The sequence below is a fragment of the Trichosurus vulpecula genome, chromosome 9 (assembly GCF_011100635.1).
Source record: "Trichosurus vulpecula isolate mTriVul1 chromosome 9, mTriVul1.pri, whole genome shotgun sequence".
In the NCBI taxonomy this organism is placed as follows: Eukaryota; Metazoa; Chordata; class Mammalia; order Diprotodontia; family Phalangeridae; genus Trichosurus; species Trichosurus vulpecula.
The window spans coordinates 191,909,955-191,935,854 of NC_050581.1; the positions used below are offsets into that span (position 1 = coordinate 191,909,955).

The following is a 25,900-nucleotide window of genomic DNA, read 5'->3' on the forward strand; positions in this document are numbered from 1 at the left end:
TGCACTTGCTCATCATGGAACATGGTATTTGAAGCCATCTGAGGGTCTGGCTGCTGTAGGCAGACACTGTGGAGACCCAGATCTGAACATCTGGGTTTTAAGCCCTGATCTGCTACTGGCTGGTGCCTTGGGGTAAGCTGATTCACATCTCTGAACTGTTTCTCTGTCTTTCAAATGAGGGTCTGTACTTGATCTCTTCCAGACTGTTGCATTTAGAGATCTTCTAAGATGAGGAAAGGGGGAGGGATGTGAACCAAGAAGAGCCAAAGAAAGAGTGTGCACTCTGATCATTTCAAACAGCTATTTCCTACATAGCAAAAGGGACATTTTCAAAATTTATTTAATTTAAGAAGCACATCTTCACTTGTCTCAATGTTCCACATTCCTCCCATTGCCATTCACCTTACATTCATGACACAGTTGTCACAGACAATGAGAGAGAAAGTCCTTATGTCAAGTTCACATATTGAAAAGGAATTCTGTTCTTTGGGAATATCCTTATTATAAAGTCATAGAATGTCAGATCTAGAAGAGACCTCAAAGATTATCTAGTCTATCCCCCCACTGCCCACTTTACAGAAGGAAATACTAAGGCCAGGAGAGATGTAATGATATGTCTTTGGGCAGATCCATATTTAAGAATTTGGAGCCCTGGAAAAAGGGTAAAGGATGAGTAGAAGGAGCTTCCCTGAAATATGGCCATGATGATGGATGAGGAGGTAGGGAGAAATGTACCTGGATGCACCAGGTGTTTTCTATACTGCTAAAGCACTGGTCACTACTGAGAAGACTGAAGATATGGCCTCTGGAGGGAAGAAATTCTCTAGGGGACAACACTGTAAGTTTCCTATAAATTTTGGCAAACTGGGTCAAGGCCCCAGTTGTCCTACCCTAGTTATGGTTCTGCCTATGCAGTGCTCTTTCCATCCCATTATTAGGCCTTATTTATGACACCAAAGTAGTGTTTTAGCAATGCCAAGAGCAATGTGGTACTGGTTCGTTAACTCTGTAAAACAAGGCACAAAGAGACCTTCAAATACACAGAAGATTTACCGGAGTCATTTTTGCAGAAATCCCACTCCTTGTTTTCGCCATAGGGATCACTGGTCACATTAAAGAACGTGCAGTTCTTAGTGCATTTGTGCCTGAGATTGCCCTTAAAGAGCTGCAAGGCCACAAGAGCAAAGACACTGAGGCAGAAGACCGTCAGTATCATGACATCTGCAAGCTTCTTCACGGAGTGGATCAGGGCACCCACGATGACCTTTAAACCTAGAGAGATCAAGGAACAACACCTTAGAAGCCCCAGAGCAGAAAGAAGGTCCAAACCTTTCTTTAAACATGGAAATTGTATGATATGCGTCCAGCACTGTAACTAGGATGGGACAGCTGGGATGATTGCTCAGGTAGCTGACATTTAGAGGGTACTGCCAGCATTTCCTCCTTTTGCAGTGACACAATGGAACATAGCACATAAAGAGCAAGAATAGTCAATGAAAATAAGAAGATACTGGGTGGTGTACACTTAAAGGTGATGCCTCAGGTCAGCCTGCTCCAGGCCACCTGGGGCAGCAGCTCACATTACAGGGTCTCTCCTTGCCAAGGTATCTTTCGTTCTGGGGTCTCTCACCCTCCTGATGCTTCTTGGTACTTGCTCCAAGGACATTTTGGGACACGTGTGGCAAACACCAATATGTCTCATTCCGGGGGTATATATTCACTTCTTACAATTATATGAACAATATTAACTCCTTGTGGCATCTCAGGTTTCTAGTCCAAGGCCAGGAGGGGTGTTTGCTGAAAGAATGGATGCAGGTAATCCCATTTCTTTCATTTTTACTTCAATATCTCTGAATGACCTCTATCAATCAGCAAACCTCTGTTTAGTTCCTATTATGAGTCTCCTTCCTCATTGTCAAAGTGAGAGTTGATTTGTATAAGAGTCCAGCATGTACAGTGGGTAGCAGGGAACACCTGTCTATAGCTAAAGATTGGTATTTATTCAATGTTTTCCCTTCAATGAACTTAATCACCCTTTGCTAATGGGTGAAACAGTTTGGCACAGAACCCTCAGCTGGGAGCTAGTAACCCTGGCCACTTACCAAATGCCTGGCCTTGGACAAATGACTCATCTGGAAAATGAAGTGCTTCTTAACCTGAGGTCTATGAACTTGTTTTCTTAATTAAAACTTTTTCCATAATTGTATTTTAACAAAATTGGTTTCCTTTGTAATTCTCTGTATTTCATTTGGTGAATTTGAAAACATTAATCTGACTGTCAGAGGTGTCCATGATGCAAAAGGTTAAGAACTCCTGAACTAGATGATCTCTAGGGTCCCCTGCAACTGACACCTTCTCTGGCCCTACGGAAAGTAGGAAGCAATAGTGGCCCGTGATTCCAAAACTTAGATAAGAGAATGGGCAATTTCAGATTAAGCTTTGGTCTCAGAGTTCTGCTTTGTCTCTGGAATATTGAGGCTGTCTTCACTGATGGGGGCTTTTCTGTGCCTGGACCCTGAGACTCTTGAGTTTCATGGATGAGATTGCCAAAAAAGCTGTAATTTATTGTCTTTTGGCCAACATAGCAGTCATGTTTCATCAGAAAGGTCGCATTGGCACTTAAGCCCTGGCCAAGACTCTGCATTGTTGGAAAACCCACACATTGGTGGCTCAAGAGCCAAAGTCTCTCTGTCTTGTGATCCATCTATAGGGCCCCCAATCAAGCTAAATTATCTTAATAAAAACCACGTGGGAGCAGGGTGAGATACACCTCATCCTCTGAGCAGTTGAGGCTGCTCTCATGGCCTACAGAGGATGTCATTGTTTTTATCCAAATACAAAAAACCCCACTTATTTTAACCACTTGTGTGAAGACCATTAAGCAGGAAAGCAGGAGGGGAACTTGTCCAAGACCATTTCTATGTGAACTCCACTAATGACAGTGGAAGAATGAGGTAATTATAAGAATAGTGACAAAGATTCTGATGAGAAGAATAACAGTGGTAGTAACAGGTAAAATGCAGCATTTTAAAGATGGCGACATGTTTCTCTTCCAGAATCCCACCTAAGCCTCACCACAGCCCTGATAAATAAATGTTGCAGGTAAAGAAACTGAGGCTCAGCTTTGCTCAGGGTGCCCCAGCTATTAAGTGTCAGAGTCAGATCTCAGTTCTGTCTTCCTTACTCCAAGAGTACAGCTTTGTCCACTGTGCCCTGATGCCTCTGAGAAAAGGAAGTTTTGACTCCAGGCCCGATAGAACAGTGCCCAGCAGGCAAGGAGTCATCAGGTCCTGTCCAGCTCTACATCTATGCTGACAATTCTGATAAATTTGGGCAGGCTGGCCTTGACACAGGGAACGTACATTGGAGCCACCCTGGGAAGAGTGAAGTCCCTGAGTGAGGGCAGGCCTCATGGCATCCTACTCTCCCCAGACCCTAGCCAGCCCTTCACTGGCACCCAGACTGTTCGGTGGTAGGAGGTGACCAAACTCCCGGGAAGTGTGTTGTCAGCTTCCTTTGGATACCTAGGTGCTTGCTTGACGAGCAATTCCATCTCCTTACCTGGGATTACTGAAACTGTTTTCAGAGCCCGGAATACTCTGAAAGTTCTTAGAGCTGAAACTCCATGTAGGGGTATAACTTCAGCGATGTACCTGCCAGATTAGAGCAATCAAGCAGTCAGTCAACAAAACGTTTATTAAATGGTTATTATGTACCAGGAAAAGGAAGAACAATCAATCCCTGCCCTCAAGGAGCTCAGGGGGGGGGGGGGGAGAAGACAACATGCAAACAACTATATGTTGGAGATATGTACTGAATAGATGAATAGATGGAGAGTAGCCTTAGAGAAGTATTGGCATCTGCAGAAGGGGGTGCTTGAGCTTAGCCTAGGAGGAAGTCAGGGATGTCAGGAGGCTGAAGAGACAATGGGAGAGCCTTTTAGACATGGGGGACAACAGTCAGCACCAAGGAGACTGAAGAGGGAGTGTCAATGTGTGAGGACCAGAAGGTGGTCTAGAACGTTTTATATTGAAGAATTTGCGGAGGGGAGTAAAGTGTAAGAAGATTGGAAATGTAGGAAGAGGCCAGCTTGGGAAGGGTTTTGAATGCCAAACAGAAGACTTTCTTTTTCATGCTGGAGGCAAGAGGAAGCCACTGGAGTTTTTGAGAAAGGCGGTGACATGGCTATACCTGGGCTTTAGGAAGATCACTTTGTAGCTGAGGGGAGGATGGACTGAAGTGGGGAGAGACTGCAGTTAGGGTGTCCATTCAGAAGGCCCTTGCCTTGGATTAAGGGAGAGGTGATGAGAATCTCCTAGGTCTATGGCCATGTGATGGAGGGAGAGGTGTTGTGAAGGTAGAAATAACAAGATTTGGCAATGAACTGGATTTGTGGGGTGTCAGAATGCTGTAGAAAAGAACATGTTCCAAGGGAAGGAACATGAATCTGATTTGTGCTCTCCCAGAGAGTGTCTGTGCTGCCCTCTCTGCTCTCTGGACTTTGACTGACGCTGCCTGTCTTGACTCTTACCGGTCACAGAAGACTCCTCATTGTTCTCTTGCCCCCATCTCCCTCCTCCCCAGACCATCCCCCACACAACTGCCAAGTGGATAATCCTGAGTGACAGATCTGACCACAATACTCACCTTCACAAGAGGCTTCTGTGGCTCCTGACTGCCTCTAATTTAAACACAGGCGTCTGTTTAATTTGTGTCTTTGTGTCCCCGGGGACACAAAATGTACACTGCCTGGCACAGAGATGGTGCTTAATAAATGCTTATTTAAATTGAATTTGATATGAAGAGGGATAAGGAAAAGGGAACAAGCATTTATTAAGCACCTACTATGTGCCAGTTGTACTAATATTATCTCATGTAGAAATAGTGAGCACATTGAGTTCATTTAATCAAATGAGTGGGAATTGAGCCTCTGGTGGCTCTTTTTCTGCTAATCTCTGGGTACCTCTTCAACATCCACTGCAACGCTGGGTGCTGGGGGATTCTCTTGACCCATGCTTGGAAGACTGGCCCTTTGTGTCTGCTAGGTCCCAGCTTTGCTTCTATCCTCCAGTGGGGCCATGTGCTCTCATCCGGGTGGGCAAACTACCTCCCTGCCTTCTCATCTTGTGTGGCTTCTGATGATACTCAGAGGATGGGATAAGAAGAAAAGAAAGCTGGATTTGTGTGTTCCAGGGGACCTGGATTCAAATTCTGGCTCTACTACTCACTACCTGAGTGACCTTGGGCCCTTGGCCTCAGTTTCTTCATCTGTAAAAATGAAATGTCAAACTCTGAGCTCTATGGTCCCTTCCAGTTCTGGGTCTTTGATCTTATGATCCCCTCACAGGCTTTTGTTCTTGTTTTTAGACTAAGACTACCACTGTGATTACATTGGCAGGAGGGACACTCCTGGTGCAAAAAACATTCTCTATAATTTATTGTTTTAGGGAGTTGCATGGGACACAGGGGGCTCACATCACTTGCCTAGGATCACATAGCTAGACTGAGCTTGGTCTCTTCTTTACTCCAAGGTCAACACAAGATGTGTTTCTCACTCTTTATCTAACTCTTTATCATGAATCACTGTCCCAACACACCCCCTTTGTCCCATTTCCTCTCTTTGTCATATCCTTTGTTCAGTCATTTTCAGTTGTGTTTGACTCTTTGTGACACCATTTAGGGTTTCTTAGCAAAGATACTGAAATGGTTTGCCATTTCCTTCTCCAGCTTATTTTACAGGTGAGGAAACTGAAGCAAACAGGGTTAAATGACTTGCCCAGGGTCATACAGCTATTAAGAATCTGAGGTCAGAGTTGAACTCAGATCTTCCTGACTTCAGTCCTGGCTCTCTATCCCCCATGCCACCCAGCTGCCCCTTGTCATGTTCAGGGCAGCCTTTTTTAATGGAAAAAACTAAACCCTACTACGGTGACCACACTAAAATGACTTGAGCCCAAGGGAGAAAGAAGGCCTCGTCACTTTGAAAATGAGAGTATCATTCACTCAAAAAAGAATATATTTAGTACCTGCTCTGGGCCAGGCACTTTTCTAAGCCCTGGGGTCACAATTACAAAAATGGAATAATTCTCATTCTCAGGGAGCTTACATTCCTCTCCCAAAGTTTTGGTCTTATTACATGAGTTTACATGTGTTCATATATGCACACACATATGTACATACTTGAAAATTACTTACGCCAGGGAAATTACACTAAAATCCAGCCAATTCCATGGATCTCGAAGGTAGGTGAATTCATTCAGACAAAATCCTCGGGCCACTATTTTTATTAAGGATTCAAATGTGTAAATACCTGTGAAGACATATCTATAGAGGCAGAAAAATGCAAGGGTTAGTCACAATAGGGGAAGGCCCTCGATGCTTCTCCATTTGGTAGAAAGTAACTGATCTCTTTTTTTCCTCTTTCTTTTTAAATCTTTAGTTGTTAAGGATGAGTTGCTGGCAAAAGGAGGGGGGAAGAACATATTTGAAAATAGATATTTTCTAAAAGCAAAAGATATCAATAAAAATAAGATTTTTAGAAAGTAAATTGGAGGGCAGAGCCAAGGTGGCAGAGTAGAGGAAACACTCAGCTGAGCTTTCCCCATATTCTAAACAACTTTAAAATAATGCCTCAAATCAAGTTCTGAAGCAGCAGAGCCAACAAAAGGTCAGAGTGAGACATTCTTCCAGCCCAACACAACTTACGAGGTCAGAAGGAGAGATCTGTGCCATAGCGCTGCAACACTAGTGCTATAACTAGGTGGCGTGACAGAAGAAGCAGTAGCTTCAGGAGCTCTCAAATTAGAAGCAGTAAGGGAATCTGGCAACTGATCAGAAAGAGATTACAGGGAACCCCTGCACGAACACTGGATGTGGGACTATAAGCTGCTTGGAATTCTATTTTGTATACCCACCTCTGGCTCAAGTTCAAGGGTGGAGAGGAACACTTTTGGTGAGGTGAGTAGGGGCCCTTCCTGGGCAATGACCAGAGTAGAGATCAAGAAGTCAGTGGCCACACCCCTTCCCAGATCGCACCACATTGGAATCACTGAAAACTTCCAAACCCATGGAACTAGCTATAAAAACAACAGTGCAGAAAAATTCTCCATGCTGGGGAGACAGCCCAACTTTAATATAAATTCAAAGTCAACAAATGGGCTGGAAAAAATAATTAAACAACAACAAAAAAAGAACCTGATCATAAAAATCTACTATGACGACAGGGAAGATCAAGACAATTTCAGAAGAAGATAATGAAGTCAAAAAGGCTACAAGCAAAACCTCAAAGAAAAATGGGAATTGGACACAAGTCTAACAAAAATTCCTGGAAGAGCTAAAAAAAAGTATTTTTAAAATCAAATAAGGGTGGTAGAGGAAAAAATAGGTAAGGTAATAAGAGCAAGGGAAGAAAATTATGAAAATACAACAGCTTGGTAAAAGAGGCACAAAAAATACTGAAGAAAATAACACTTGAAAAACAGAATTTGTCAAATGGAAAAAGATGTACAAAAATTTACTGATGAAACTAGTTCCTTAAAAATTAGAATTGAGTAAGTGGGGACTAGTGACCCCATGAGACAACAAGAAACAATAAAATAAAGTTTAAAGAATGAAAAAAATAGAAGAAAATGTTAAATATCTCACCAGAAAAACAACTGACATTGAAAATAGATCAAGGAGAGATAATTTAAAAGAATTATTCGACTACCTGAAAGCCATGATTAAAGAAAGAGCCTAGATATCATACTGCAAAAAATTATAAAGGAAAACTAACCCAATATTCTAGAACCAGAGGTTGAAATAGAAATGGAAAGAATCAACTAAAGAGATCCAAAAATGAAAACTCCCAGTAAAATTATAGCCAAATTCTACAGCTCCCACATAAAAAAATAATATAAGCATCTAGAGAGAAACAATTCAAATATTGTGAGCCATAGTCAGAATCACTTAAGATTTAGCAGCTACTACGTTAAAGGAGCAAAGGGCTTGGAATATGATATTCCAGAAAGCAAGAGAGTTAGGGTTACTATGAAGAATAACCTACTCAATGAAGCTAAGTATAATCCTTCAAGGGAAATATTGGATATTTAATTAAATAGAGGACCCATAAGCATTCTTGATGAAAAGATTAGAGCTGAATAGAAAATTTGGCATTCACAGAGAAGACTCAAGAGAAGCATAAAGAGGTAAACAAAAAAAGAGAAATCATAAGGAACTCAATAAGGTTAAACTGTTTACATTCCTATATGGGAAGATGATACACTTAACTTCTAACAACTTTATTATTATTAGGGCAGTTGAAGAATTCTACATAGAGGCACAGGAGTGAGTCATACATACCTATGTATGTACATATATACACACATACATATGTATATACCCATACATACATATATATGTGTGTATTTGTGTGTGTGTGAGAGAGACAGAGAGAGGGAGGGAGGGAGGGAAGGAGAGAGAGAGAGAGAGAGAGAGAGAGAGAGAGAGAGAGAGGGAGAGAAACAATGGGAAAAATTATCTCACATAAAAGAGGCATGTAAGGAAGAGGTTTTACATTGGAAGGGAAAGTGGTGTGAAGGTGGTAGGCAATACTTGAATCTCACTCTCATTTAAATTGGTCCAAAGAGGGAAATTAGATAGATAGATATAATTATAGATATACATACATACATACACACACACAGTCAATTGGGTAGAGAAATCTATCTTACCCAACATGGAAGTAGGAGGGGAAAGGGATAAGAGAAAGGGAGGTGATAAAGCGAAGGTGGATAAAGTCAGTAGTCAGTAGCATAACAGGTTTTAGAGAAGGGACAGGATAAAAGAGAAAGATAAACAGAATAAAATGGGATGGAAGGTAATGCACAGTTAGTAATGACAACTATGAATGGGAATAGTATGAACTCACCCATAAAATTTAAATAGATAGCAGACTAAACTAGAATCCAACAATATGTTATTTACGAGAAACACACCTCTGAGACAAATACAGAATTAAAATCAAGTGCTGGAGCAGAATCTATTGTGCTTCAGCTGAAGTAAAAAAGGCAGGGGTAGTAATCATTATCTCAGCCAAAGCAAAAGCAAAAAAAATATAGACCTAATTAAAAGAGATAAGCAGAGAAACTACATCTTGATTAAAGGGCATCACAGACAATGAAGAAATCACAGACAATGAAGAAATTTGGATGCTATGCCATTTAATGCATATATAGTAACTATATATGCATTAAATGGCATAGCATCCAAATTCTTGAAAGAAAAGTTAAATGATTTACAGGAGTAAATAATAAAATTATACTAGTGTGGAACCTCAACTTTCCCCTTTCAGAGCTAGATAAACCTAACCACAAAATAAGAAAGCAGTTAAGAAGATGATTCGAACCTTAGAAAAATTAGATATGACACAACTCTGGAGAAAACTGAATGGGAATAGAAAGGAGTATATCTTTTCTCATCTACCTATTGTGCCTTCACAAAAAATGACCATATATTAGAGCATAAAAACCTCACAACCAAATGTAGAATAGCAGAAATATTAAATTCATCCTTTTCAGAGAATAATGCAGTAAAAATTATGTTCAATAAGGGGCAGTGGAAGCATAAATTAAAAATTAATTGGAAACTAAATAATCTAATCCTAGAGAATGAGTGGATCAAAGAAAAAAAATCAAAAATCAATCAATAACTTCATTAAAGAAAATGATAACAATGAGAAGACATATCAACAATTATGAGATTCAGCCAAAGCAGTACTTAGGGGAAAAATCATATCTCTAAATGTGTACATGAACAAAAGGGAGAAAGAGCAGATCAATGATTTGGGCATGGAATTAAAAAAAACTAGAAACAGAATAAATTAAGAATCCCCAATAAGAGAAATGATTATTAATAACCAATTTGGGGGAGACTAAGAGCTCTCCCCTTCTTCCAAAGTCCTTATTTTAAAAGTTGAATCTCCTGAAGGACATTGATTCAGATCTCACATAACCTTACAAGAAATTTAATCTAAAGTGGGGAAGCCCATTGTATCCTACTCAAACTTGGGTGGAGACAGATCCTTTTGTCTAGACCTTCAGAGGCTGGGGGTGGTCTGAGTATAGAGATAGTTTCTCTGTCCAAGGGTAAAATGAAGTCACTCTCAGTGCCTCATTGTACACCTACTCTTCCAAAGGTATGTAAACTGTGAGCCTGCCCCCACGATTTTCTTTGGTCTAAGACAGATGGCTAAATGACCACCCTTTTATGAATAATGTGCCAGCCTTATTAATAAATGATTAAATTACCCAGAAACTGTATCTCTTGAACCTTTTTAACCAACACACCAACTAAATACCAAATTGGAAATCCTGAAATTCAAAGGAGAGATTAAAAAAATTGAAAGTTTAAAAAAATTAAACCAATAAAACTAGGTGCTGATTTTATGGGAAAAACAATAAAATAAGCAAACCATTAGTTATTTGATTAAAAAAAAGGAAAACCAAATTACCAACATCAAAAATCAAAAGGATGAATGCACTACCAGTGAAGAGGAAATTAAAACAATTGTTAGAGATTTTTTCCAATTATATGCCAATAAAACCAATAATCTAAGTGGAATGATGAATATTTATGAAATATAAATTTTCCATATTAACAGAAGAGGAAACAGAATACTTAAATAAACCAATCTTAGAAAAGCAAGTTGAACAAGCCATCAATGAGTTCCCTAAGAAAAAATCCTCAGAATTAGATGGATTTACAAATGATTTCTACTAAACATTTAAGGAAAATCAATTTCAATACAATATAAACTATTTGAAAAAATAGGTAAAGTAGGAGTCCTATTGAATTCCTTTTATGACACAGATATGGTTTTGATACCTAAACCAGGAAGAGTAAAAACAGAGAAAGAAAACTATAGACAAACTTCCTTAATGGATATGGATACAATTCTGAGAAAAGCCCCAAAAGCCCCAAACCCTAAATGTAAACTATCATTAAGAGTTCTCTAAATATGTGCTAATGATTCATTTAATAAGGGCTTATCAAGTATCTATTATGTGCCAGGCACTGTGTTAAGCACTGGTGATACAGACAAAAATGAAATGGGGATGATGGGATGATGGAGATGAGGAGGAGGAGGAGGAGGAGGAGGAGGAGAAGAAGAAGAAGAAGAAGAAGAAGAAGAAGAAGAAGAAGAAGAAGAAGAAGAAGAAGAAGAAGAAGAAGAAGAAGAAGAAGAAGAAGAAGAAGAAGAAGAAAGAAGAAGAAGGAAGAAGAAGAAGAAGAAGGAAGAAGAAGAAGAAAGAAAGAAAGAAAGAAAGAAAGAAAGAAAGAAAGAAAAGAAGAAGAAAGAGAAGAAGAAAAAAGAGAAGAAGAAGAAAGAGAAGAAGAAGAAGAGGGAGGAGGAGGAGGAGGAGGAGGAGGAGGAAGGGGAGGGGGAGGGGGGAGAGAGGAGAATTTTTGAGATAGATTCAATAAAATAGTAGGGGAAATAAACAACTTACAGATGGGAACATCTAGCTTCTTGTTTTCAAATGCGTGTGTGTGTATGTACATGAAATTATTTCACTAAATATTTTCCAATTATGTATTTTTAAGAATTCAACATTTTTAAAAATTTTGAGTTCCAAATTTTCTCTTTCTCCTGCTGCGGCCTTCCCTACCCTGTGAGAAGGCATATCTTCCTGTTTTAACTGATTATTCTCATGTGTCATGTGCATAATGAATAGAGATCCAGCCTAAGAAACAGGGAGACCTACACTCAAGACCTACCTCTGATACATACTGGCTGCATGACTCTGGACAAAGAATTTTTTATTGTTCCCAAGCAATTCTCCACAACTATAAGTTGGAAAGAAGGCACCAACCTGCATTAGTAGAAGGAGTTTCCTTATCCAAGAGTTCTCTATACCAATGAAATTATAGGTTTAGTTCCTCCCTTTATTCTCACTTAACTGTTGCTAAACTCAGTTATTTCTAAGGTGCTAGAGAGAGTGCATGTTTTAAATTTTTGTGCTCGGGGCCAAAGCCTTTACTAATCTATTTTAGTTATGGCTCTGATTTCTTCCCATAAGGAAACATACAGAATACGTAGGTAGAGACTATTACCAACTAGCAAGTCTAGAGAGTGAGCCAGCTAGGAAGGGAGATAAGTGAGAGTAGGATAGAGACAAAAGAAGTCAGAAGAGAGATCACTTAAGAAACTCATTAGGAATATTAGGAAGGACTCCATCCTTGTAGCCTCACCAGCTTGGCTGAGCTAGCCATTGGGAGCTACAATTTCATCCCTCCTTGTTGATGTTCAGTGTGATACTTGCAGCCCCAGCACGTGCTAAGGAGACTTCTGTGTCTTCCTCCTGATCACTGACCATATCAACAGCAGAATGGCTGCCTTTGGGTTAGTGGCTGTTTAAATGTCATAAAAACTCCAATTGGATTGTTTCCATGAGTTTTTATTGCAGTTATTACCTGAAAAATGAAGACCTGATGCTTAGAGAGGTAATGTGGTATAGTGATTAGCATCCTGGACCTGGAATCGAGAGACTCAGGGGTAAATTCCTGCCTCAGATGCTCACTGGCTACATGGCTTGACTTCTAAAGCCTCACTTTTCCCCATCTGTTAAATAAGGATGGTAATACTCATACCTCATATGGGGTATTGAGAGAAAGACATTTTGCAAACCTCAACATGGCAGAAATGGGAGTTATTGTATTAATTTCCATGCCTAGTTATCCAAGCCCAGTAGACTGGAAGTTCCCTGGGGGCAGACCACACACACACACACACACACACACACACACACACACACGTTTTCCTTTTGTACTCTCATTACTCAGCACAGTGACTGTCACATAGTTGGTGATTCTTTTGGTGTAGTCTGAGAGTTTGTTTAGATGTTAATTTTTTTCCATTTCTAATTTAATAATTTCTGAAGGGGACAGAGTCAAGATGGTAGAGAAAAGCCAGGAAGCTACCTGAATTCTCCCCAGTTTCCCTCAAAACAATGTTAAATCAATCCTCTAAATGAATTCTGGAGTGACAGAACCCCCAAAAAGGTGGAGTGAAGCAATTTTCTTGCCCGAGATAACTTAGAAGGACTGCAAGAAAGGTTTGTCTCACTAAGGTAAAAGGGAAGCGCAACCCAGCACAGGTGGTGTCCAGTCAATTCAGCCAACAAGGCCCTATGGTCCTGACTCAGCAGGCCAGCTTTGGGGCCTTTAGTCCCAGGGCAGAAGGCAAACTATTAGCCTTGGAATCCCTGTCACAATGAACTAGAGGCTGGGCCACCTCAGCATAGTGGGCAAGCTGCTAGCTCCAGAGGCCCTGGGGCAGAAAGCCAGTGACCAAGTTCCTGGTTCCCAGGACGAGAAACTTGGGACAGTGCTCCCTGTATCCCAGGAGCAGAACTCAACTTTAAAATCCACAAAATAGACCGGAAAGTGGACAAAACAAAACAAAAAACAAGCCCTGACCGTAGAAAGCTACTATGGTGATAGGGAAGATCAAAACGCAATCTCAGAAGAGGACAACATTGTCAAAATACCTACATTTTAAGCCTTGAAGGGGAATGTGAATTAGTCTCAAGGCCAAAAAGTCCTCTTGGAAGAGCTCAAAAAGGATTTTAACAATCAAATAAGAGAGGTAGAAGGAAATTTGGAAAAGAAATGAGAGTAATGCAAGAGAATCATGAAAGAGGAATCAACAGCTTAGAAAAAGAAAAGAACTCCTTAAAAAAAGTAGAATTGGTCAAATAGAAATGGAGGTACAAAAGCTAACTGAAGAAAATAATTCCTTAAAAATTAGAATTGAAGAAGTGAAAGCTAATGACTCCGTGAGACATCAAAAATCAATAAAATAAAATCAAAAGAATGAAAAAATAGAAATAAGTGCAAAATACCTTGGTAAAACAAGACCTGGAAAATAGATCCAGGAGAGATAATTTAAGAATGATGAAAAAAAGAGTCTGGACAGCATCTTTCAAGAAATTATCAAGGAAAACTTCCCTGATATCCTAGAACCAGAGGGTAAAATAGTAATTAAAAAAATGCACCAATCACCTCTTGAAAGAGATATCAAAATAAAAACTCCAAGGAATATTATAGCCAAATTCTGGAATCATCATGTCAAGGAGAAAATACTGCAAGCAGCCAGAAAGAAACAATTCAAATATCAAGGTGCCACAGTTAGTATTACACAGGACTTAGCAGCTTCTACATTAAAGGAGCAGAAGACTTGAAGTATGATATTCAGGAAGGCAAAGGAGCTTGGATTGCAACCAAGAATCAAACTACCCAGTAAAATTGAACATAATCTTTCCGGGATAAAAATGGATAGTCAATGAAATATGGGATTTTCAAGCTTTCCTGATGAAAAGACTAGAGCTAAACAAAAATTCAATTTTCAAATACAAGACTTAAGAGAAGCATAAAAAGGTAAACAGAGAAGAAAAAAACCCATGTTATTCAATAAGCTTAAACTGTTCACATTCCTACATGGGAAGTGATACCTATAACTCTTAAGAACTGTATCTCTATTAGAGCAATTAGGAAGAGTATACAAAGACAGAAGGTGTGGGCATAAGCTAACTTTGATGGGATGATAAAATAAAATTAAGGGGTGAAAAAGAGGATTGTACTAGGAGAAGAGGAAAGGGGGAGGCAGAATGAGGTAAATTGTATCACATGAAGAGGTACAAAAGACCTATTAAATAGAAGGAAAGAGTGGAGGGAGGCGAGTATTGTTTGAACCTTATTCCCATCAGATTTGGCTCAGAAAGAATAACATACACACTCAGCTGAGTATAGATATCTATCTTACCCTATGGAAAAGTAGGAGGGGAAGGGGGAAAAGAAAATGGGTAAGGGCTGATAGAAGGGATGCCAGATTGAAGGAGGTGGTGGTCAGAAGCAAAACACTGGTGAGGAGGGACAGGGTGGAAGGAGAGAGAAAGAGGGGAAAATATAAACAGGGAAAAAACAGGGTGAAGGGAAATACACTGTTAGTAATTATAACTGTGAATGTGAATGGGATGAACTCTCCCATAAAGCAAAAGTATATAGCAGAGTGGGTTAAAAACCAGAACCTACAATATGGTGTTTACAAGAAACACATCTGAATCAGAGAGACACACACATGAGTAAAGACAAAAGGCTGGAGAATATATTATGCTTCAGCTGAAGTTTAAAAAAAATGCATGGGTAGCAATCATGATGTCAGACAAAGACGAAGCTAAAATAGATGTAATTAAAATAGACAAGGAAGGAAACTACATCTTGGTAAAAGGTAGCATGGAGAGTGAAGTAGTATCAATACTAAACATATATGTACCAAATGGCATGGCATCCAAATTTGTAAAGGAGAAGTTAAATGAGGAAACAGGAGGTTACAGGAGGAAATAGACCGTAAAACTATACTAGTGGGGGAACTCAACCTTCCCCTCTCGGAATTAGACAAATTTAAGCACAAATAAACAAAAAAGAAGTTTCATAGGTGAATAGAATTTTAGAAAAGTTAGATGTGATAGGCCTCTGGAGAAAACTGAATGGGATAGAAAGAAATATACCTTTTTTATCTTTTACACAAAAATTGCCAATGTGTTAGGGGATAAAAACCTCACAATCAAATTCAAAAAAGGAAGAAATAGTAAATTCATCCTTTTTAGATCATGATGGTTACATTTAATAAAGGGCAGTGAAGTGATAGATTAAAAATTAATTGGAAACTAAATAATATAATCATTAAGAATGAGTGGGTCAAAGAGTTTCCAAGAGTCTTCTCACATTCACTAACTCCTTTGACTGTCAGAGCATTCCTATGAGGTAGGAAAAGCAAGGATCTATTTTTTTTGGAGCCTCTCCTTTACCAGTGAGTGATGAAGGGAGGTGGGCAGATGTCCATCATACCAATTAACCAGCCCTGAGAACTTGTCAGTCACTCTAAACCATATACGTACATGTGTGTATATGCAGAGAGAGACATATGTGTATGTGTGGGGCTGGTTATATAATATATATGTATTATACATGTGTATACATTATACACCCATATATACATGTGCACATATACTTATTATATGGGGCTATGTAGTTATCTTCTATATTAGTTCTAGCAATGTTTGACTTTAGTTTTGTCCCACAGATGTTGGGGGTCTCAGAGAGACCTGTGGTTTTCTAACAGAAAAGCAACATGTCACTGCTTGGTTCAGCTGTCCCCAAACAAGCAAGCATGGGTTAATATATATAATTCTTGAAGTTTACAGAGAAACATTTTATCATTTCTACAGTCAATTTTAGTGATGAGAGGCAGTGTATAATATTAATAATAGTTAATATTTATACATTACTTTAAGGTTTGCAAAGCACTTTATATAGAGTAACTCATTTGATCCTAAGGACAGACTCCAAGAGTCAGGAAGATTTGGGTTCAAGTCTTGCCTTTGACATACACTGGCTGTGTTACCCTGATCATGTCCCTAAGAGTATAAACTGCACTGTGGGTACTGCTATGCATTGGTAGAGAGTCCTCTCACTGGGAATTTCCCACACAGATGAACTCACAGGTCTAGACCCCCACCAAAGATAATTATTATTTTCAATGGAAAATGGAGGCTAAGAAAGGTTGTTTATGTAACATCACTATTCCCACAGCTGACGAGTGTCAGAGGAATGACTTGAATGCCGATCTTCCAGAATCTCCATTTGTATTACTGACCAGAAACCTGCAAAGCCAAAGAATATCAGGCAGAGAAGTGGGTGGGAAAACGGGGGTGGGTGTAGGGGAGGGGGAGATAGGAAGAAAACAAAAGCTACGGCTGCAGAATGAGGGGAAATGACTTACTCAACAGTCCGTGGGGTTTCACTCTGGGTCATAAACACACAGTTGACCATAATCGTCACCATGATGAGGAAACTGAACAGGGTGAGGAGGATTCGTCAAGGAGAAAGTGTGACTGATCTCAGCGGTGGCAGGAAGCCACTTCCTGGAGGTCCTTCTCCAAATCTGCTTGTTCCCAACACAGCCGGAAGCCTTCCCTTAGATATGCTGCCTGAAAATCCCTTCACTGACACTTGTTTGGTCAGAAAGGCAGCCTTCCTCAGCGTGCCCATATTCCAAGCAGACAGGACTAGATTTCCGAACACAGGTGCACTCATTCTGCTGTCAGGGAATATGCTGTCAGAAAAGAGGCACTCAAAGGAAAACATGAGGGGAAGGGCTTCTTCAGGCCCTTTGACCGACATGGAGAAGTACTAAATTTACTAATACTTAAATTTTCAAAAGAACAATAATAATGACGTATCTACGTGGCACTTTCATGTTTGCAAAGAGATGTTAGAACAAGCTCTCACAGGAGCCACATCACATCACATTATTACCCCCATTTTATAGATGGAGACACTGAGGTTCTGAGCAATGGGATGACTTGGATCAATAAATACCAAGCAAATATGCTTGTAAAATGCTAAGTGACTAGGGAACAGTTAAATTTAAGATGAATGAATCCCCTAGAAACATCAAGTGACCCTTCAGTTTTTGTACTTGGTCATCCCTCCCACCCCGAGTAGAATTTTATCAGGACCCTGCCTGAAGCTATTCCTGGGCAAGCCAGAGAAGTGGGTGGGGGCAAGAGCATGCCCCATTGTGCCTTTTGGGAGCTTCCTTTGGGAAGAAATATTCTTGTGAACTAGGTGAATGTCTGTTATGTTTAAAAAGGAACATACTTGTGAAGATCCAAAAGCAGTGAGGGAGCTCAGTGGATAGAGCACTGGGCCCAAAGTCAGCCTCAGACACTCACTATATGACCCTGGGCAAGTCAATTAGCCTCCATCTGCCTCAGTTTCCTAATCCATGAAATGGGTATAATAATAGAACCTATCTCCCACAATGGTTCTGAGGATCGAATGAGATAATATTTGTAAAGCACTTAGCACAGTGCCTGGCACATAGTAGGTGCTTTATAAATGTTAGCTATGATTATTAAATGAACTGTTTCCATCCTGGGCTTTTTTAGATTGCACCTGTGCCTTCATTAGTGTGGGGAATTCTTGGCGTGGCAATTCCCTTTTATGCACATCGGCAGAGTCAGCATCTCTCCATTTTACATTCCATTTTTTTATAAAACTTCACTGGATTGTTTTGTTTTTGAGGCAAGCTCTATGTTCTATTTCAAGGGGATGTAGCCTGTGGCCCCAAGACCCAGACACACTTGACTTCCTTTAGAGGAAAAACATCCAGGAGAAAGGATATGAATGGACCGATATTTTGATGGCGATTCTCCTGACAGGATGGAAAGGACTGAGCAGCCCCAAAGCCCGTGTTGCACTGAACCGGAAGATGGTCCTCCCCTTGTTTAGGACTATAAATGTCTGTTAAAACAAAATACAAAATCGAACCTAAGTAACCAAGCAGACCTATTCACTCATCCCGGTGCTGAAGGCAAGAGGAGAGAATACCCAGATTCTCCTGCCCAGGGAAGTCAGGTCCCTTCTGATGGCCAGCAAGAAAGGCACCACGTCCCCACGGTCCTCCCAAGGGCCCCAGCAGTGGGCTATGAGTATTATCTATTTAAACCAGTGAACACTGAAGTCAAGGGTTTCAATGAGGTAAAGTGATGCTTGGAAGCGTGGCATCAAGAGAGAAGGCTGGTCTTGGTGTTAGAAAGCCCTGCATTAGAGTCCTGTCTCTGACACATAATGGCTTTGAGATCCTAGACAAGTCATTTCCCCATGACCCAGGCAACCCTCTAAGACCAGGTGTTAATCTTCATTAGTGGATGGACTTTCCATTCTGTGATACTCCATTCTGATGAAATCATAGGCTAAACAATGATAAAACCATGGGTCAAAATAGTGAAAAATGAAAGGTCCAGCCCAGGTTGATACTGAGCTTCTTCATTCTCAAGCCTGGCTTCAGCACTATCCTTTAGTTCAGTTATGAAAATAAGAATGTGTAGGTACGGAGGACAACCAGGTGTTAGGGTGTGAGTCACACTCCTCAAAGCCATCCATGCTACCTTCTCTTCCTTTCTGGTCCCTGTCATCCTTTCCTGCTGCTCCTATCTTGGCTTAGCTCTCACCTCCTCCACCTGGCAGCAGGCACTCAGAGTCTGTCAGCAGCATCAAAACATGTCCTGTGCTTGATTCATCAAGGGACCCTACAGAGACAGTGACCCAGGAGATGGGGACCCTTTGCAATTGACTGACTCTGTTCTGCTTGGGGCCATTTTAATGAAAGAAAACCAACAGGGTTATAGCACAAAACTTTTGGTCATGCCCCCTTAGAAAAGTAACTATGCTTTTAGAGACATCATATGTGAGTTCCTTTCCTCCATCTCCATCTACAGATCAACCATTCCATGAAGGTGGAAGACCAGGGCCAAGGAGAGAATGACAGGGTGAGTTATATGACATTGAAAGCCACCAACCCTGACTGTCTTCAGGCTCAGGGTCTAACCTCTTTTATGACCTGGACCCTTGATTACTGGGGCCAAACCTTTGAGGTTATAGGGGTGGCCTGAGGGACTGTGGGGCAAAGCTCTAACCTGGCTACTTTCAGTTTCATTCCTGGGGGTTAGTTAGCAAAATGAGCCACTAGAATTCACCATAAGTAAAATAAAGAGGAAAAAGCATTCTGGATTGGATTTATGAGGCTTTTGAAGACTGAGTGGTATGTCACCTGTATCACAAAAACTTTGGGTCACAGGAAAGGGGACCAAAAGCTTTGTAGTGGGGACCAAAGGGCCTGTGGCGAGACCGTTGGATCCCCCAGTCCAAGAGGCAGGCAGTATCAGTACAAGCACGAAGCTGTCACCTGAGTCAGGCTCTAGTGCCTGGGTTCTTACCCTGCGATTTCTGTAAAAGGGGTCCAGGTCCTCCAGTGGCTCCCCTACCAATTCTGGGGGAAGCTCGCCATAGAACTTGGGCAACTGGTTATAGGCTTTTAGGTCCAATTGGGGTCGGGGCTTCTCAACTTTGGCCTCTGACTCTTTCTTCTCCTCTTCCTCATGTTCCTTCTCCTCCACCTTCTGAAGTTTCTCGTATGCAATCAGCCTTTCAATGGCTTCCAGAGATTCAGGAGTAAAAGGGTGGAAGTTGTTTGTCTCCAGGGAGCCAAAGTGGTTTTCCATCTTTTCATTCTTCTTCAGGAAAAGTTTCTAACTCCTAGTAGCTGAAACAACTGAAAAAAAGAATAGTAGTGATCACGTCTGAGAACCAGAAAAGTAGAGAACACCAGCTTAGTAAGTGGTGGTGGACCCTTGGGCATCTCCAGCTCAGCAAGGCCAAAGCAGAGCTCATCATCCACCCTTCACCCCCAACACCATCCTTCTTCAACATCCCTGTTCTATCAAGGGCACTTCCATTCTTCCAGGCACACAGATCTGAAGCCTTGGAGTTTCCCTTGACTTTTTATTCTCCTCATGGCTGGTCAATCAACAAATATTATTAGGTGCTTACTACATATGTGCCAAACATTGTGCTGAGTGCTGGGGATACAAAGAGAGGTAAAAACACAGACCCTGCCTTCGAGGAGCTCACATTCTACTAAAAATCCCTTACCAAGTTCTGCTCATTTTTTCTCCCCAACGTGGCTCAAATCCAACCCTTTCTCTATACCCACTCAACCACAACCTGAATTCAGGCCCTGCTCACCTCTTGCTTGGACTATCGCAGTAGCCACCTAAGCAATCTCCCTGCCTCAAGCCCCCTGCCCCCGCTCCCCTCTCCCCCCTCCCATTCCCTGTTCCAATTCATCCATCACTCAGCTGCCAAGGCAAATTTCCAAAAGCATAGTTATGACCAAAGCATTTCAGGAACTCCTGATTTTGTCTAGGATAAAATGCAAAGCCCTTTGTTTAGAATTAAAAACCCCTTACCATCAGGCTCCAGCCTCTTCCTCAGGCTTATTTTTCATTAATCTCCTTTATAAACTCTAGTTATGACTCACCTGTACCTCTACCCCTGGGAAACCCTTTGTTGCTGGTCAGTTGTTGTTTCTCTGTGACCTCCCAGGATGGGAGGATCCATTTTATTCCTCCCTAGCAAAAGAATTGGCTAAAAAAGCTGGACCCTGTGAAAACTGGGAACCAAGTCTATGGAGAGGAGATCCTACGGATTTGGAAAAGTGTTTACAAGAAGTTGGGATTCAGTCAGGGGCATCACTATCTAGGCAAAGCTGGATAGTGTTATCAGCCTACCGGCTAGTATACGAAAGATTGAGATTAAGTGAAAGACATGGGGGCACTCCTACCCCACAGCAAGAAGGGGAATCTCAGATAGCAGGAGACCAAACTGACTCAAATGAGAACTTTTCTATTAATGTGGCTAGGAGCAACAGGAGACCAAATAAGCCAAGAGTGCATTTCAACCCAGCCCAGAAAGAGCCTGACTGCCTGCTTCGTCCTAGCCATGGTGGCAGAGGAAGTGAGTGGGGGGAAAATGAGACAATGTTAGGGGCTGAGGCACAAAACAGGATGTCCCTCACACAGAGAATAGGAGATGGTTAAATGATCAGACAAGGGCTCGACCCATACAAAGGAGGAAGACAGAAACCCGAGGGGAAGATTCAGTTACAAGGGAAATTCAGGAAGATTTCTCACCACAAGAGGTCACAGATATTTTGAGTAGATTCAGCCAAAGAACAGGAGAACCATTAATATCTTGGATGGTAAGACTCAGTGATCAAGGGGCCAGTGGAATATCAGTAGATAGGACAGACTGTATGAGATTCATAGGTATCAGCCATGATCCTCTAGTTCAACAAGCTTTTAGGGAACATCATTAGCAAGGAGATGGTGATAGCAGGACTACTCTATTGGCGTCAGCCGCTGTGGGATGCAATAAGAGATATGCTACTGATTCTATGTGGCCCACTGAGCACAGACCCTGGTATTCACTTAGAGATTGTATCATGAGACTAAAGGAGGAGGTAATGAAGACTGCTATTATGATAGGAACCGCAGACAAATATTACAATGATCCCATAGGAATCCCTCATAGGAATTTAATAATTAAGACAGCTCCCCCTGCTTATAAACAACTAATTTTGAATCTGTTACTTGGGGAAGTAGGGAGCCATCTTACAGAGGTGATAAATAAGATTTTACAGTTACATGACTTAGGAGACTGGGGAAGGGATAGATCTCCTTGAGAGAGAAGGGTGAATAGCCAGCAAACTTGGCACCAAAATGGAGTGACAAGAAAAGAAATGTTCACTGCTCTATTGAGAGCAGGGGTAGGTTTTGAAATGATAGATGGCATTCCAACCAATGAATTGTACAGGATGTACCGAGATAAAGGACTTGATAACAGGAGAGACAGGGAAATAAGAACTGCTCCTGCAAATGCTACAGATGGTGAACCTTCATACTCAAGTGAATCACATGCTAGGGAATACTAGGAAACAGGCCAGGCCCCAGCCCAAATTAAGGAAATACGTAAGCTGGATTGCAGACCTCACATTAACTTGACCATATATTGGAAAAATGGGTCAAGTACAGTAACTAGGGCATTAATAGACACTGGGGCCGAGGCCACCCTTATCTATGGGAATCCAGACAAATTCAGCCATGGAACTCCTATTACCATCACAGGACTAGGAGGGACTGAAATATCAGCCAGACAAGTTAAATTGATGATGAAAATTGGACAGTTGCCCAAGAAAGAATATAGTGTGGTTATTGTGCCTATTCCTGAATACATCATTGGAATAGACATTTTGAAGGGTATGACCTTAAATTTACCTGAAGGGAAATACCAATTTGCTGTGAGGAAAATGGACATTAATGCAGTCTTAGTGGGGAAAATCAAGGTGGATCCAATCACTTTGCCCGAACCTTCTGAAGTAATTACTTTGAGGCAATATCGTGTGCCAGGTGGGCAAGATGAAATTGCCAACACTATAAGAGAATGTGTTGAGGCAGGAGTGTTAGTCCCTACAACTACTCAATGGAACAACCCTGTCTGGCCAGTCCGAAAGTCAGATGGGACATGGAGGATGACAGTAGATTATAGACAGCTGAACAAAGTGACTCCTCCCTTGTATGCTGCCGTTCCAGACACGGTTACTTTAATAGAGAGAATACAAAAACATGAAGGGACTTGGTATGCAGTTATTGATTTGGCCAATGCCTTCTTTACGATCCCAATAGACCCCAAGCAATGGAACCAGTTTGCTTTTACTTGGCAAGGCTGACAGTATACATTTACACGCCTGCCACAAGGATATATTCATAGCCCAACTATTTGCCACAGGATTGTAGCTGAGCATTTGGATGAATTAAAGCTACCTGGTGTACAGCTTACACATTACATAGATGACATCATTATACAGGGAAAGAATATAAAAGAAGTGGAGGAGAGTTTAGCATTATTAATTGACCATATGAAAAGCAAAGGATGGGAAATCAACCCCGCAAAGGTTCAAGGGCCAGCTCAAACTGTAAAATTCTTGGGGATACAGTGGAATAGAGGACTGCAAGAAATTCTCCCACAAGCTCGACAAAAAATTCAGGATTTTCCCACCCCTACTAATAAGAAAGAGGCCCAAAAGTTCATAGGGCTATTTGGTTATTGGAGACACCACATCCCACATTTGGGACAAATTTTAAAACCCTTGTATAAAGTCACCAGAAAGAAATATGAATTTGATTGGGGCGTTGAACAAAGTAGACCTTTTGAGGAAGCAAAGGCTGCTATACAATTAGCTCTGGACTTATGGCCTATGCAAAATGAGCCAGTGGAGTTACAAGTGACTGTACAAGATGACTATGCAAATTGGAGTCTGTGGCAAAAACAACAAAGCCGAAGTGTACCTTTAGGCTTTTGATCAAGGAAACTGCCCTCATCTGGAGTGCAATATACACCTTTTGAGAAGCAGCTGTTAGCTGCATATTGGGCTTTAGTAGAAACTGAGCAACTAACTCTGGGTCATGAAGTGGTATTAAGGCCTGGAATTCCAATTATGACTTGGGTAATGAGTACCCCAGCTTCTCACAGAATTGGACATGCACAAGAGGCAAGCATAATCAAATGGAAGTGGTATATTCAGAATAGGTCCAGAGCAGGCAAAAATGGAGTTTCTGCTTTACATGAATCTGTGGCGAACATTGATACTGAGAGGAATGAAAAGCCCCTTGAATCTAAGCAACAGATGGTACCATCCTTAGTGAAATGGAATAATGGATATGACGGACTAAACGAAGAACAGAAGAAACATGCTTGGTTTACTGATGGGACAGCAAAATATTTAGGACAGAAGAGACATTGGAAAGCAGTAGCCTATAACCCGTGTACAAGGTGAACTCTGGAAAGTTCTGGGATAGGTGGAAGTAGCCAATATGCTGAACTGATGGCAGTGCATCAGGCCATCAGAGCAGAGAAAGGAGGACAGTGTCATATATTTACTGACTCGTGGGCGGTAGCTAATGGATTAGCTACGTGGATGCCTGTATGGAGGAATCAGAATTGGGAAATTCATGGCAAACAAGTTTGGGGTAAAGAGTTATGGGAAAATATATGGGACATGTCTTTGGTTACAGATATGTCAGTTTTTCATGTTGATGCTCATGCGACCCTGACCACACCAGAACGTGAGTACAATGCACATGCGGATCGACTAGCAAAGATTGCTACTGAATGTATTGTCCCTACTCCGACTCCAACTGATGACCCAGCCTTAGCAAGATGGGTCCACCAGACTGCTGGCCATTTAGGGGTCCAGGCCACCCATCGATGGGCACAGGATCGAGGTATCAGTATTTCTCATGCGTTGTTAAAACAAATAACAGAGGAGTGTTGTATATGCCAATTAGAAAAAGAACGAACTCTTCCTAGGATAGTTACTGGAGAAATAGCAAGGGGAAAAGTTCCAGCCCAAATTTGGCAGATAGATTATATTGGCCCACTACCCCAGGATAAAGGATGTAAATATGTATGTACGTGTGTTGACACCTATTCAGGTGTACTAGTGGCTTGTCCTTATAAAGACGCAACTCAGAAAAACACCTGTAAAACTCTAGATATTGTAAGTTTATATTATGGAACCCCGACGCAGATTCAAAGTGACAATGGGTCACATTTCAAGGGCAAAGAAGTGAAAAGATATTGTGTGTTGAATAATATAGAATGGATATATCATATTCCATGTTACCCACAAGCATCTGGGCTAATTGAAAGAATGAATGGATTGTTGAAAGAACAGCTGAGAAAATTAAGCTCTAATTCATATCGACATTGGAAGGATAATTTGTCTATTGCCTTACGTAATTTGAATAATAGGCCCTTAGCGGGGAGTACACCTCTAGCCAGAATGATGACCCCAAATCTGCAGATCAGAGAACAGCAAACATGTGAGATCCAAAACATTGAATTTTGGACTGTGAGGGAAGATGTCCCACTACCAAGTCCAGGGACACCTGGTTCAGCAGGATATGATTTACATTGTATAGAGAATTTTAGGTTGAATAGGAAAGAGATAAGAAAAACCCCTACTGGAGTATGTATGAGAATCCCCAAGAATCATTTTGGACGGATATTACCTAAACCAGGATCAGCGGCTCAAGGAATACATGTATTGGCTGGAGTGATAGATTCTAATTATCAAAAAGAAATTGTTGTGACACTCCAGAATATGGGTAAAAAACCTGTACAATTTTGTAGAAATGATAGGATAGTTCAAGTGATTATCATCCCCTGTGAAAAAATACCCTTTGTGAAAACTGACCCTCCTCCCAAAATAACTACTAGAGGGGCAAAAGGGTCTTGCTCCATTGATAGAATAAAGTCAGGAGCTAAGGTATGGGTAAAACGGAAGCCAGATGATATTCCAAAGACTGCAGAAGTTATAGCCCATGGGAAGGACAACACTGTAACAGTTGTCTATTCAGGGGAAAATAATTACCAAATCGTACCCCTGAACCAT

At 41.1% G+C, this 25,900-nt stretch overlaps 1 protein-coding gene across 1 annotated transcript in view; it reads right to left on the reverse strand.

Moving 5' to 3' along the window:
* Positions 1-20,108, reverse strand: part of LOC118832325 (sodium channel protein type 10 subunit alpha-like) — a 98,601-nt gene extending 78,493 nt beyond the window's left edge. The window contains exons 1-6 of the mRNA XM_036739683.1: positions 19,824-20,108; positions 18,230-18,348; positions 16,823-16,903; positions 6,196-6,324; positions 3,562-3,653; positions 1,031-1,272 (exon numbers count right to left, since the gene is read on the reverse strand). Of these exons, the coding sequence (XP_036595578.1) occupies positions 1,031-1,272; positions 3,562-3,653; positions 6,196-6,324; positions 16,823-16,903; positions 18,230-18,348; positions 19,824-20,108 (948 nt within the window). The remainder of the gene's footprint in view (positions 1-1,030; positions 1,273-3,561; positions 3,654-6,195; positions 6,325-16,822; positions 16,904-18,229; positions 18,349-19,823) is intronic.
* Positions 20,109-25,900: the final 5,792 nt, after the last annotated feature.